Source organism: Drechmeria coniospora, chromosome 02 (genome assembly GCF_001625195.1).
Source record: "Drechmeria coniospora strain ARSEF 6962 chromosome 02, whole genome shotgun sequence".
Taxonomy (NCBI): domain Eukaryota; kingdom Fungi; phylum Ascomycota; class Sordariomycetes; order Hypocreales; family Ophiocordycipitaceae; genus Drechmeria; species Drechmeria coniospora.
In genome coordinates, this window is record NC_054390.1 from 10,102,998 (window position 1) to 10,115,402 (window position 12,405).

A 12,405-nucleotide genomic window follows, 5' to 3' on the forward strand; every position below is an offset into this window, starting at 1 on the left:
TGTGCGCTCGACCACATGACTGGAGCTTGGACCTAGTGGTCCGGAACGAGACACCCCAAATGAGTCAGACAGAGGGTTCGTTGCCTGGATCAGATGGGGCAAGGACGCGTGAGTCTTCATTAATTTAGAGCAACCTGAAAAGGATTCATAATAAGGTTAGAGATACAACTGAGCAGACTAGCAGGGGCACTCTTAGAACTGGCAGAAGAGGTTCTATTCATTAAAGAATTAAAGACGCTGCAAACCAGTTCAAGCAGCCAGCCAATAACTGATGCGATCACTTTCGTCGCATTGCTGATCTCAATCGGAGTAGCGTGAACCGAGCCCCACGCCCCATTGTGGGGTAAAGATTACGCGATGAGGCTGTGTACACCCACCGTTCACGGCAGGTTGCATTTACATACAGCACTAGGAGATTTATGCGCGATATTGGCCTCGGGATTATTTGTAAATGAGAATTATCTATATATAGGCTACATCTTCCAGCAAGGAACAATATATATGAAGCATCTCTGTTATTGTACAGAATACGTTGTTGGACTTTTTATCATTACGTCCCAAAACGCCCGAGACTCATAAACACGTCGTTTACTCATCTATTGTTTATTTTCCTCCCGTTCATAATTCCTTGTATACCGCGCGGCCCCTAGAATAATGTTCGGTGCTTCGCTTATCGCATTTGTGGCCCTTACTTACTGGCCTGGTGTCTACGGCGAACAATACCCCGGAAAGGTTCAGGAAATCCTCAATGGTCTCCGCAGCGGAAGTACCCAATTGATCTTTGATTCGACCGATGAAGGACCACATACGTATGAGTACAGCCAACCCGAATCTCCTTGTTTCATGAAGTGGGCTTCATGCGAATGGGTTTACTTCAAACAACGGTTCAAGCTATCAGCAGCGACTGTCTATAACTTTACTGTAATCGCTACAGACTTCGGCAGCACTAGTAGTCCTGACTACAACGCCAATACCAATCCATCCGACATTAGTCGAAACTCGGCCGTCGCAAAGTTCTCCCTTGTAGATTCCGACTCTACAACGACAGGCTGGAAAATTTCGACCAAAGTCTCGGGCGGTTTACAAGGCGGTCCAGCAGCTTTTAATATCAAAGTCGAAAACGATCGCACAGAGGAAATTCATGGGGAGCATACCCAGTCGACTTCAAATACACAAGAGGAATGGTATACAGAGGACTGCCCACTAGGCTTCGACTGTGCTATTCGCAGGTACCTTTTTTACGTTTCAATTTCTGGATCTTGTAACGTCGAGCCTACTATCAATTGTGGCGGTGAGGAGGACGCATGCGAGTACCTAGATTCGTATTATTATAAGAATCACCCATATAGGTTGGATTTCAAGCCTGCCTTCGCGTGCGACCAGTTTAAGTATTACGCTGGGAGACATTGTGGAAGGCGTGAATCTTGTACGGTTGAGAATGTCCAACTGGTGCGAGATGGTGGTATGCCATTGTCACATGTATGTTTTAGCAAAACTCCCCAGCAAGGTGCCCACAAGGGGGAGGATTCATGCTCACCAATTACATCTGGACATCGAGGTACCGGACGCCGTGCAATCCGGTTTGGTAGCTAATCTACAGTAAGTAGCAAAAAGTATTTGCCCACCCTCAAGTACTACATTCCTAGTCAATCTAACCTAACCTATTTCGCTAGTATCATAACAATCACTCACATACGCGTCAAACGTAATAAATATAGTCAATATACTATCTTAAAGCCCAACTATAACAACAACTGTAACAATGCCTCGAGGTACAGAATTATTACTGCAAATGCGATTAAGGATTTGCGAGCTACGGTCCCTTCGTTACTTATTTAGGCAGATCCAAGCAGCCCATCCAGAAGTTAAGCTCTCAACAATCCGTTATACTTACCAAATTGAAGCAAAGCGAAAAGAATATATATCCCAACCGCATTCCGGGCGCCCAAGGTCTCTTTCTGAAGAGGATTGCGATCAGATTTACGAAATCGTTACGCATTAAGATCCGCATATTAAAACAAACAATCTTCTCGAAGCTATAAACCATAAAGTCAAAGCACGGGCCCTCCGTATGATCTTACGCGAAATGGGTAGGCGAAAATGGCTCCAACGGCGCCGCCCGCATCTAACAGATCGGTATACCTCTCTCCGGCTTGGATGGGCAAATAGATATCGAAATCAAGACTGGAAGAATGTTGGTTGGAGCGATAAAGTCTATTGTTAAACGGAGTGCCGGCGCAAGGCCAACATGGACCTTCGTACGGCCGGCAGATCAACTTACTGCTTACGATATCTTCGAACATTATACAAAGGGCGTAAAGCAGATGTTTTGGGCTGCCTTCCGATATAACGAACGAACGGATCTTATTCCTCTTAACGGCCGAGTCGATAGTTTCATTATCTTCGAGCTCTATAACTCCTTTCTATTCTCATTTTTACGGCCTACAGATATCTTTATGTAAGATAATGCACTAGTCCATACAGCTGGAATTATACAAGGCCTATTGGAATACGAAGGGATTAACCTAATGATCTGGCCGCCTTTCTCGCTAGACCTTAATCCAATAGAGAATCTATGGGTATTAATGAAGGCAGAAATTTATTGTTAGTACCTCCCCTTTTCTTGTATTTAGTTTTTGCTTAGGTTGGGGTTCGGTTGTATTCTAGAGTCGTTGGGCTAGCTGTAATATCCCCTCCCGGGTACAGTCTGTCACGATGCGGGCTAGCAGGAAGGCAGCATATACAAAGACTATAGAATTTTCGAACTAGAGAGGAGAAAAAAGGAAGAGAACGATGAGTGGGAATTGGGGAAGCTATGTACATAGGGTGGTTGCTGTGCATCACGTGATACGTGATGCAGAATGTAGGGTAGGCGAGAAAAGACATCGATATACGATATCGTTATACAGTCCTCAATATTCTTATATAGGTTAATCTAATATTATAGTTCCAGTAGTAGCTTACTAAAGTAAGTATACGCCCGTTCGGATTCTAGTACTCTTTTAAAATAGTTTTTGATTAAATCTAGGTAGAGGCTAAATTCCGTTAGTAACTAGTATTAAAGTACTGGTATTTATACTAGTAAGATTACCCCAATCGGATACTAATGATTGATTGAATCGATGCCCGCTCCTCCCCTGTCTTCGTTGGGTCAGGCAGGGTATATCCCATTATTCTAGTCTATATACAGAAACTGTGTCCTTATTCCAAGTAGACTCGTAAACAGACTCGTCAACCGACTCGTATGATTTAGACTTACAGTAATCCACTGTAAGCTGGGTCTACTGTATAGTAATCCACTGTAGCTGGGTCCACTGTATAGTAATCCACTGTGGCTGGGTCCACTGTATAGTAATCTACTGTGGCTGGTAGTATATCTATTATTACACTGTGTAAAAGCCGATCTTCTGACAGATATCAGAGATCCGTTGGATTAACGGGAGCGACAACCCAGCCGATGCAATAACAAAGGTACAACTAAATCGAATACTGGAACGGCTTGTATCTCGAAGGTTGGGTCGATAGGGAGTAAGAAGCAAGTAGGAGTTTCAGGACATTTTAAGAGCTGCCTGTGTGTGTATATATTGACCTAGGCAAGTCGGTGCGTAGGCAGAGAGACCTAAACTATAATTACGTAATCACACTACGTTTTATTACAGAGGGATAGTAGGTCGCGTTACTGCAACCTCTTTTTCCTCTCTTCATACCAAATTGAATTATTGAACGAGATCTCTTGTTACCAGTTTCCCCCAGAACCTAACCAACACTATTCGTAATACATGGCAGGATATGCTAGTTAGTACCTTCTCGTGCAATTTCCAAGAAAGACATTTGGAAGTATACTAGACGGACTAGGGAATCAATCATGATGTTGGTAACAGTAGAATAGGTGTCAGAAGTTTAATAATAAGAATGCAATAACTTCTGATACTGTCGAACGGATTGTAGATACGAATGTACAGATTTTATCTTGGTTGATTGATTGATTGTGTAATGGACGAGTCCGTCTGAGAGACAGTTAGGTAAGCAAGAGCCCCTCGTTCAATTGTGAGGTTGTATTCAAGACTAAAGCTTGTCCTTTGTTGGTTCGGTTCTGGGGGATACTGGTAACACAAGATCTCTTTTCAATGGATTCAATTTGGTACGAAAGGAGGGAAAAGAGGCTGTACCTGTGCGGCTACTTTTATCCTCTCCGTAATCGTGCGCCACACGATTACGTGATCCTAGTCTACTATTAGTTACTATATACACGCAACACACATCCTTCTTCCAAGCTTTTACGATTCTCTGCCCTTTGTAGCCGCTCAATTGCAAGGGCAGACCTAAGAGAGTAGAGTCTGTCCTACCTCCCGGCCTAGCCGAGCTTTACCCTTGCGTCTAGCCTTGTAGATTGGTTCATCCCTTCTTCTCCCTCCGTATCAGTAGGGTAAGGTAGGGTACATACTACTATTCTAGTTTACATATAGAGATCGTGTCCTTATTCCAAACAGACTTGCATGATTTAAACTTATTGTAGTCCAATGTGGCTGGTATTTAATCCGCTACACCATTTTTAGTGTACTACTACAGCGTAACTAGTAGGAATTCATATTTATTTTATTGTATAACAGCCGATCTTCTCACAATAGGTGCCAGTTAGTACAGTTAGTAACTGGGTAAGAATTGGGAATATTTCACTGTATGCGATGCAACTGTAATAACAAGTAAGCGATTATAATGTATGGGGTACGATTACAAAAAACGCAGTGGGATTTTTTGAATGGATCTAACCAAAGGCTAGTACTTATTTAAGGTTACAGCCATGTTGCAGCCGCCGGTATAGGTCCAACCGATCAGTAAAGGAGTAATACTGTATGCCCACCTTATAGGATTGTACCAAAAAAATAAGGTTGAATAACCTACCTAGTTAGCTAGAAGTATATATAAGGGATATGTGTATTATATATTGACCAAGGCAGGTCACTACATAGGCAAAGTGACCTAGACTAGGGTTACGTAATCGCACGGGATGCGATTACGTAGGGGATAAGTAGGTCGCGTTACTGCAACCTCCTTTTCCTCCCTTCGTACCAAATTGAATTATTGGAAGAGTTCTCTTGTTACTAGTTTCCCCCAGAACCGAACCAACAGGAGATATGATTCCCACACACTTGAACAAGACAAGGATTTCAATAAGTCTTATCCATGTTCCAAATAAGTGATTATCTTATTGATAGATCGTTGTCGAGATATTATCCTTCTACCATTCGGTAGTAAGCAATCAGTACATTCAATCTGTTGGTCCCTTAGTACGCTTGCCTATTGTATTCTGTATCAGTTGCGCTAGTGCACTTCTATTTGTATGTCCTAGCCGTCGATGCCAAGTAGTGCAGTTGCTGCTTGGAATTTTTGCGGCTCCTTCAAAGATATAAATAGGGTTGTATATGCAGGGGCCCGACTACTAGTAGCGGTATGATATCTGCAACTAGCAGGGTTATTACTACTAGTAGTAGAGTCGCTATGGCTCAGGCTCACGCTCTCCAAGTACTTACCGACACTCTGTGCGTCGGAAGGCACATTTCGAACCCTTATACTGCTTGCCAACTAGCCAAACGTCTTCCAAGCGTCATACAAAAACCGAACCGCAAGATTGTGTGCTTTTACATCGTAGCCGGGCAGCAACTGGGTAACGAAAAGCATCATACGCCCCTTTTCGCGATTCATAGTCCAGATGATATTGGGATTCCCTTCAAATGCAACAGTCCCTTTAGGGATGCCTGATCCTGGGATGGTATTATCCTCTTCAATAAGTACGCCCGCCGCGGTCCAGTTAATGGCCGGAGATGGTTTTAATGCCCATGATACCTTATGGGACACGTCCTGTTCGAGGGGGAGCAGGAAGCCATAGTTTGTAGTTTCGGCCAGCAGCGACTGGTGTGCATGGCTACCGGGAGTCAACTGCGGCGTGAAAAGCAAATCACGGTGTTCTTGGCGCTGTAGCAGCTTGCAATCCGGCGACATAATATCGCTAAAGAGCCGGGAAATATCGGATACACTGCAGGTCAGGCCATATGTGTCCTTGTCACGGGCCATGAGGCAGGCTTTGCCGTCCGTCGTAGAGGCATTTGCCTTACGCTCTACCATCTGTAGGCGACGCTTCCAGACATGCGGCACAAGTTTCGGTAGGTAGGTAGAAGCGGTCATGCCAAGTACACTGAAGATATAGTGGTCGATGTACTGGACGAACGAATCCTTATCGCCAACCCGCTCGACGAGTAGCTGTACGCAATAGACACTCCATCCGTACTCAAAGCCCTCACCGGGCTCAAAGACGAGGTGCGTAAATTGACTCTTGACTAAGGGATGGGCGTTATCGGGAAATTCCAGTGGTGGTACTCTATCCTCGCTGCCAAACCGTTCTTGGTACGTATCGGGGGTGCCCATACCACTCATATTCAAGAGTAGATCGCGCAGTGTAACGCCGCGGATTGGGGAGCGTAGCCGTATTTTTTCATCAATCTTCTCGACGAGCAGGCATTTCTCAATCTCAGGAACATGTTTGCTAATCGGCTCGTCGAGCATCAAAATACCGCGTTCGACCAATTGCAAGGCCGCGATATTAGTGAGGAACTTGCCAGCCGAGGTGAGCGATATAGTGCAATCAGGATCCAAGGGCGGCGAGTCGGTATCAAGTAATTGACGTCCAGCAGCATGTCGGTATAAGAAGTTTCCTGCCCATATCCAACAGGATGAATTAGATCCCCTCTTATTATAGCCCCATACGCATTTCAGCACTCGCAAGGAAAAGCTCTGTCTCACCTTTGTTGTCAATAACTATAGCAACGGCACCCAGCAAGTCCCTATTACCAAGATTTGTTGCTTTGGCCAACTCGGCTTCAAACGCTTCCATTGCATGCAGTATTGACGTCTTTCGGTGGGCAGCAAACAGAGGGTTCGATAGGAGGAAACACTACGAAGAAAACCTCTAAATGATCTTAATATACTATACCTGAGCCAGAGTAGGAAAGATAGTTTTGACTGGGCATAGATGATGTTTGTCTACTGCGGGGAACCTTTAACGTCATCGGTCAGCGCTAATTTCTCACGTCATACGAATTTAGTCCTATGGAATTAGTGGAAATACAGCTACTGTACTCTGTACAACGTGCTTTTGGTATATTATCGATAGTAGCAGCTTGTGTACTGCCGTCGTAAGTGCGTGCGTTTGCCCTTTCGTCTCCAGCGCGCTCACCACCTCGTCCATATGCTTCCTTTGCACTGCCGATTCTTCGATTACATCCGACGGTACGCTCGGCTCGTCCGTCTACCGCGTGAAATGCCGCCCGGGCATATGTACCACCCTGTAATAGTACGCCATACGCTGCTTCGTCGTATTGAAGTAATAATTGGCTAGCGTTGTGTTGTTCTTGAATGCGTGCAACCCCTCTCCATCCCAACGCGCTATCGTAGAACTAATTGAGCATGGCAGCCCTGATAGGCGTTATCTGCCTCTCCAGCGAGGCATCGCTGCAGCGTACATACGCATTCCAGAGAACAGTCTCGGTAGCCTCCACGAGGTAACGTAATATCGCATTATTATCATCGCCCTCACGCTTGCCTTTACGCTTCTTCGGGGGCAGTGCCAATAATAACTTAGTCTCCCTTTGCGCTAGTCCATCCAGATGGGCGGGTAAGCCTGTAAATCGGAGCCATGGTATGCTTGCGCTTTTGTTATTTCACCGAAGCCAACCACTCTCCCCGCCTGCTCATACAGGTCATTTGCCGCCTCTCGGATATCGAATCGTAGCTTGTCCAGCATTGCTGCGTCCGACCCTACTAAGCCATGGCCCGAGTCGCTTTCTGGCTGTACTTTCGTCGAGTCTACTATAAAGTATTTCATTATGCCCTTAATAAGGGCTGTAACTGTGTGTATATATTGACCAAGGCTAGTTGGTGCATAGGCAGAGCAGAGGGACCTAGGGGATCCTATAGGCGTACGGGTACCCGTGCATCTAAGTAACATTACTATAATATTATATAAGCGCTATTTACTACTAGTAATTGAGTTCGCTGGAGTACAGTACTATATGCAGTTGGGTATTTTATGATACATTACGGAAGGTTGAAGAGCTGCAGAAGCTACTTCACAACAACTACTTACCTGGTTTTACTGGTCTATTTTCTCAATCTTGTAGTCTCCCTTGCGTACATACAGTAAGGGCCCTACAAGAATAAAATCAAGCCCTTTATTTACAGCTCTTCTATATACAGTTGTTACGGAGTTACTACAGTAGGCAGCTGCTCTAGGAATCTTAATGAAGTTTATTAAAAGACTTGAAGAGGGAAAGGAATGCTTGTCCGTTAGGGCTTCCTTTCTATGTGTGTCCTTTGGGTGGGTCTGTTGTCCCCCTTGTCTTATGTCATCCAGTCGGGCTTCGCCGAATACCATAGCATGTATCTTTTTGTACTTATTGCATTGGCGCTAAAGTTTTATAGCAGGGCCACTAGACGAAAAGTCGTGTGAATAGCGAAAACGGTTCGTATAATTAGGAATACTCTTACGGGATGTTGACCTTACTCTCCAGTTTTGGCTCGTTCGCCTTTACGGAAAGTTGATCTTGAACGTAAACTATATGAACCATTGCTAAGCTGGCAGGGGGTATCAAGACCCAAATCCAGGGACTGCGCATGATTTCTGCTGTATAAGGTTCTATTGAGATTCGATAGGGGCAAAGGATGCTGCTACTTAGTTTATGAATTTCCGATGCAGCAAACTTGAATAACGAGAAGGGGGCAGTTATATACACTTTTTCGATAGAGTTAATGCTACGGTTGTTGTTTTCATTCTTGGTCTAGACGAGTCTAGACTTGAGTGTAAAGATATTATACGAGGTACGGCAGCGAGTTCTGCTTCCAAGCGGTACTACGTACTGCACGTGGATCCATTACAATTCCGATATACAGTACTGTAGTCTGAATATAGGGTATGTAACGCCTCGTATTCTTGTTTAATTTAGCGACGTCCTTTACCAAGAGCTAGCTCTAGTTGTAAAAGTAAAGATAGAACAGATTATTAGTTGATTTTCGAACCGATTTTAATTATCTCAACGTCCTGTTAGAGAAGAAAAACTGTATTTCTTTTAGTTGCAATAAACTCGAACCCTGCGCAATATTCTGCTACAATTTCCGTTCTCGCTCTGCTTGTACTCGTATAGCATGCCTGGATTGCGGTTATTACCGAGTCATGTAGAATGCCTGTAGATTATCTCTACACGAGAAATTACACTTTGATGGACTGGGCAATTGAGCTATTACGTTATTGTATATACTATCTCTTGCAATTAATGCGCAAGAAGTAGGGTAGCAGAAGTATATCGCACGGACCAGAGAATCAATTACGCTGTTAGTAACAGTAAAATGGGCACCAGTTAGTAACTGGGCAAGGGTGCAAATTTAGTTTTGTCGAATTGTACAAACGAGAGCGATTATTCTATTCAATAAAGTACAAGGGAAATGTGCACATTTATGAATACATAGTAGTACCTTAATGGCCACGTATATATAGATCAAGGTTACAGCCACCGTTACACTATATGCGTAGACTTGTCCTGTCAGATTAAGTAGACAGTCGATCGTACCATATAGTAGTTTGACGGTTCCATTGCATAATAGGTAGATTGCCTGTTTAATCGTACCATAAGTCACCTGTTTGGTCAGCCTTGTATTATAGTTGAAATTGCTAGCAGTAGTACTGCTGGCTAGCAACGGCTAGTAGCGGTTGAGAGGATAGCAATTAGTATTCCAATTCAGAGTATTCCTCCATCTTGTGTCCCATATCGAGCTAAGCCCGATACCATAACACAAAGGCTCTTGACTTTGCTGTCCGAGATGGCCTAGTTAACGTAACTCGGCTAGATTTTCTATCATTAATCCAAGAAGTTCGAAAACAAGCATCTAAACACACTACAATACTACTATTGTCAGAAGTTTGGTAAATAAAATACAATAACTTCTGCTACTGTCGAACGGACTGGAGATACGAATGTATGGATGAATCTTGATTGAGTGAATCGATTGTCCCCCTCCCGTCTTCGTTGGGTAAGGTAGGGTATATCCTATTATTCTAGTTTACATATATAGACTGTGTCCTTATTCCAAACAGATTTGTAAACTCGTATGATTTTGTGTGTTGTGTGTATATAGTGACCAATAGTAGACTAGGATCACGTAATCGTGTGGCGCACGATTACGGAGAGGATAAAAGTAGCCGCATGAGTGCAGCCTCTTTCCCTCCTTTTGTACCAAATTGAATCCATTGAAAGAGATCTCTTGTTATTACCAGTTTCCCCCAGAACCGAACCAACAGATTTAGACTTATTTTCGTCCAATGTGGCTAGCATTATATCCACCATATACAGTGTAACTAATATGAATTCATACTTATTATACTGTTTAACAGCCGATCTTCTGACAGCTATCGGCATTTAAAAAGACTGGTATCAATCCATTGGATCCTCAGCTAGTTATTCTTACTTTCTAGTGGGGAATAATATCCGAGGAAAACGAAATCTCTACTGCAAAATACCCGAGATTTGCGCAGTCCTATTAAGGCTTGTTGCCCCGCGGCGCTTTTGGAGCGTATTGACACCCTTGACAAGAATACCCTTTGCGGTCACCGTGTAGCCTTTGCCTGCATGCCGCCGGTTGACAGTCTTGATGAATAAAGCATCAGTGCCTTACCCAAGCTCCTCCTCGACGTCAAATGGACAAAGAATACGCTCCGGATATACTGTCTCGCTTACCCTCGACTGCTATGTCTATCCCGAACCGCACTTCCCCCCTCTTCGCCCGCACAATGCACTATCGGCCAACAGTTTTCTCGTCGCCGACAACAGACATATTACTGTACCTCTGATGGCTGGATTCTAGTATAGCTATTCCGATCGATTCCTCGAACACTAGCAAAGGTTTTCCCAGAGATTACACCGTTGACTACCCGCTCATCACCCGCCGCCGACAGAGGACTGTGTCAATAGTCGCACATATAAATATGCTTGGAATACCGTAAGAGGAAATGCTGCTGTGGGATATTGCGCACCGACGGCTAGAATTTAATGAGCAGGTCTGTTGCATCAATAACTTGCAAGTAGTTGAATGTGTCGACGGCCAACTCAGGGGCTCCGAGGTCCCGTGATGTGACGGGTAGATTGTGAGTACATGTATGAATGTTGCAAGCTGCTGGGTCATCCAGGACCTGGCGCTGCCAACTGGGATGGTGCACACGAGGCAATGATCCGAGGCATGTGATTGTTCCAAGGCGTGCTTCATGAGCTCGAATGATACAACCAGTAGCCAACACTATTATATATGCTATTCTACTCAGGTTTTTGATACTCAGCATAAATCAGTCACTTTTAAGCATTTACAATGTCTTCCAAGCGGAACTGACTAACTTCACGATAATGCTGCTCAATTGTCACACAATACGCTTTGGTCTTCAATAGGAGCATATGTATTAACAGGTGAAATAGCCTTTATTCTTCTACAAAAGAGATTCTGGCCATTGTGCCTTTTTCTAGTAAGCATTCTGCTCAGATACAGTAGCCTCTTTCAATAAGCTTTATATCTATTATAGTTATGCTGGGACTATTCTTAATCCGAGTCTTTATATATCCAATTGTATAATTAGTACAATCACTATGAAGGGGCGTTAATACATCTCGCGCCATCGTCTGGAAGTACACCGGTGCTTCCAATTCTTTGCAAGCTCCCTGAGCCATCAACCTTTACCTTATACAAACCGGAAAAAGTATTAGCAAATAGATACCCATCCGAGCTACCAAAAACATCTATTGATGCAGAATTACTACCCACGCTTCCAAAGTTTTTAACGACACTAAACTTATGGGTATTCATATCAAATCGATAAAGGACCGTAGGTGCAACGCTACCAAACCCGACTGCTAACCCGTACAAGGCATTACCGTTTCCGGGAACATAGGCCCAGTCATCTATAGAATAACTATAGGGCACTGTTCCTTGGGCAATCACGGTGCCAAAGGAGGCCGTACCCGGACTCGATAGGTCAATTTCCGCCCACGACGTCTGGCCTGGAACTTGGGTAAAACTCAGAATCCAATAATGCCCGTTCGGAGTAATATCGCCACAATACGTAAAAAATGGCAACTTTATGCCAGGTATTTGCCGACCTTTACCTGCAGCATCAATTTGTACCAAACCTTGGGGGTGTGCCGAACCGAGGGACCCATATATTCGCCCGTCACGTACATTATAGCCGATAGCATTTATCTGCGACGCCCCAGGCAGGAGGTCTTTGTTCAAGAGAGTAGCATTTCCGCTTGCGGGGTCTACCATATAAAATAAAATTGGGTTGATTGACGTTGCAGGTCCAGTTTGTTGAAGCAG

General features: G+C 44.2%; 2 protein-coding genes across 2 annotated transcripts; one reads left to right on the top strand and one right to left on the bottom strand.

The window, feature by feature from the left end:
* Positions 1-654: 654 nt before the first annotated feature.
* On the top strand, positions 655-1,593 carry DCS_05877 (uncharacterized protein; the record flags this gene model as incomplete). Its single annotated transcript, XM_040803178.1, has 1 exon — positions 655-1,593. One exon carries the CDS (start codon positions 655-657, stop codon positions 1,591-1,593), a length of 939 nt encoding a protein of 312 aa, XP_040658211.1.
* Positions 1,594-5,583: 3,990 nt separating this feature from the next.
* Positions 5,584-6,889, bottom strand: DCS_05878 (beta-lactamase family protein; the record flags this gene model as incomplete). Its single annotated transcript, XM_040803179.1, has 2 exons — positions 5,584-6,710; positions 6,763-6,889. 2 exons carry the CDS (start codon positions 6,887-6,889, stop codon positions 5,584-5,586), a joined length of 1,254 nt encoding a protein of 417 aa, XP_040658212.1.
* Positions 6,890-12,405: the final 5,516 nt, after the last annotated feature.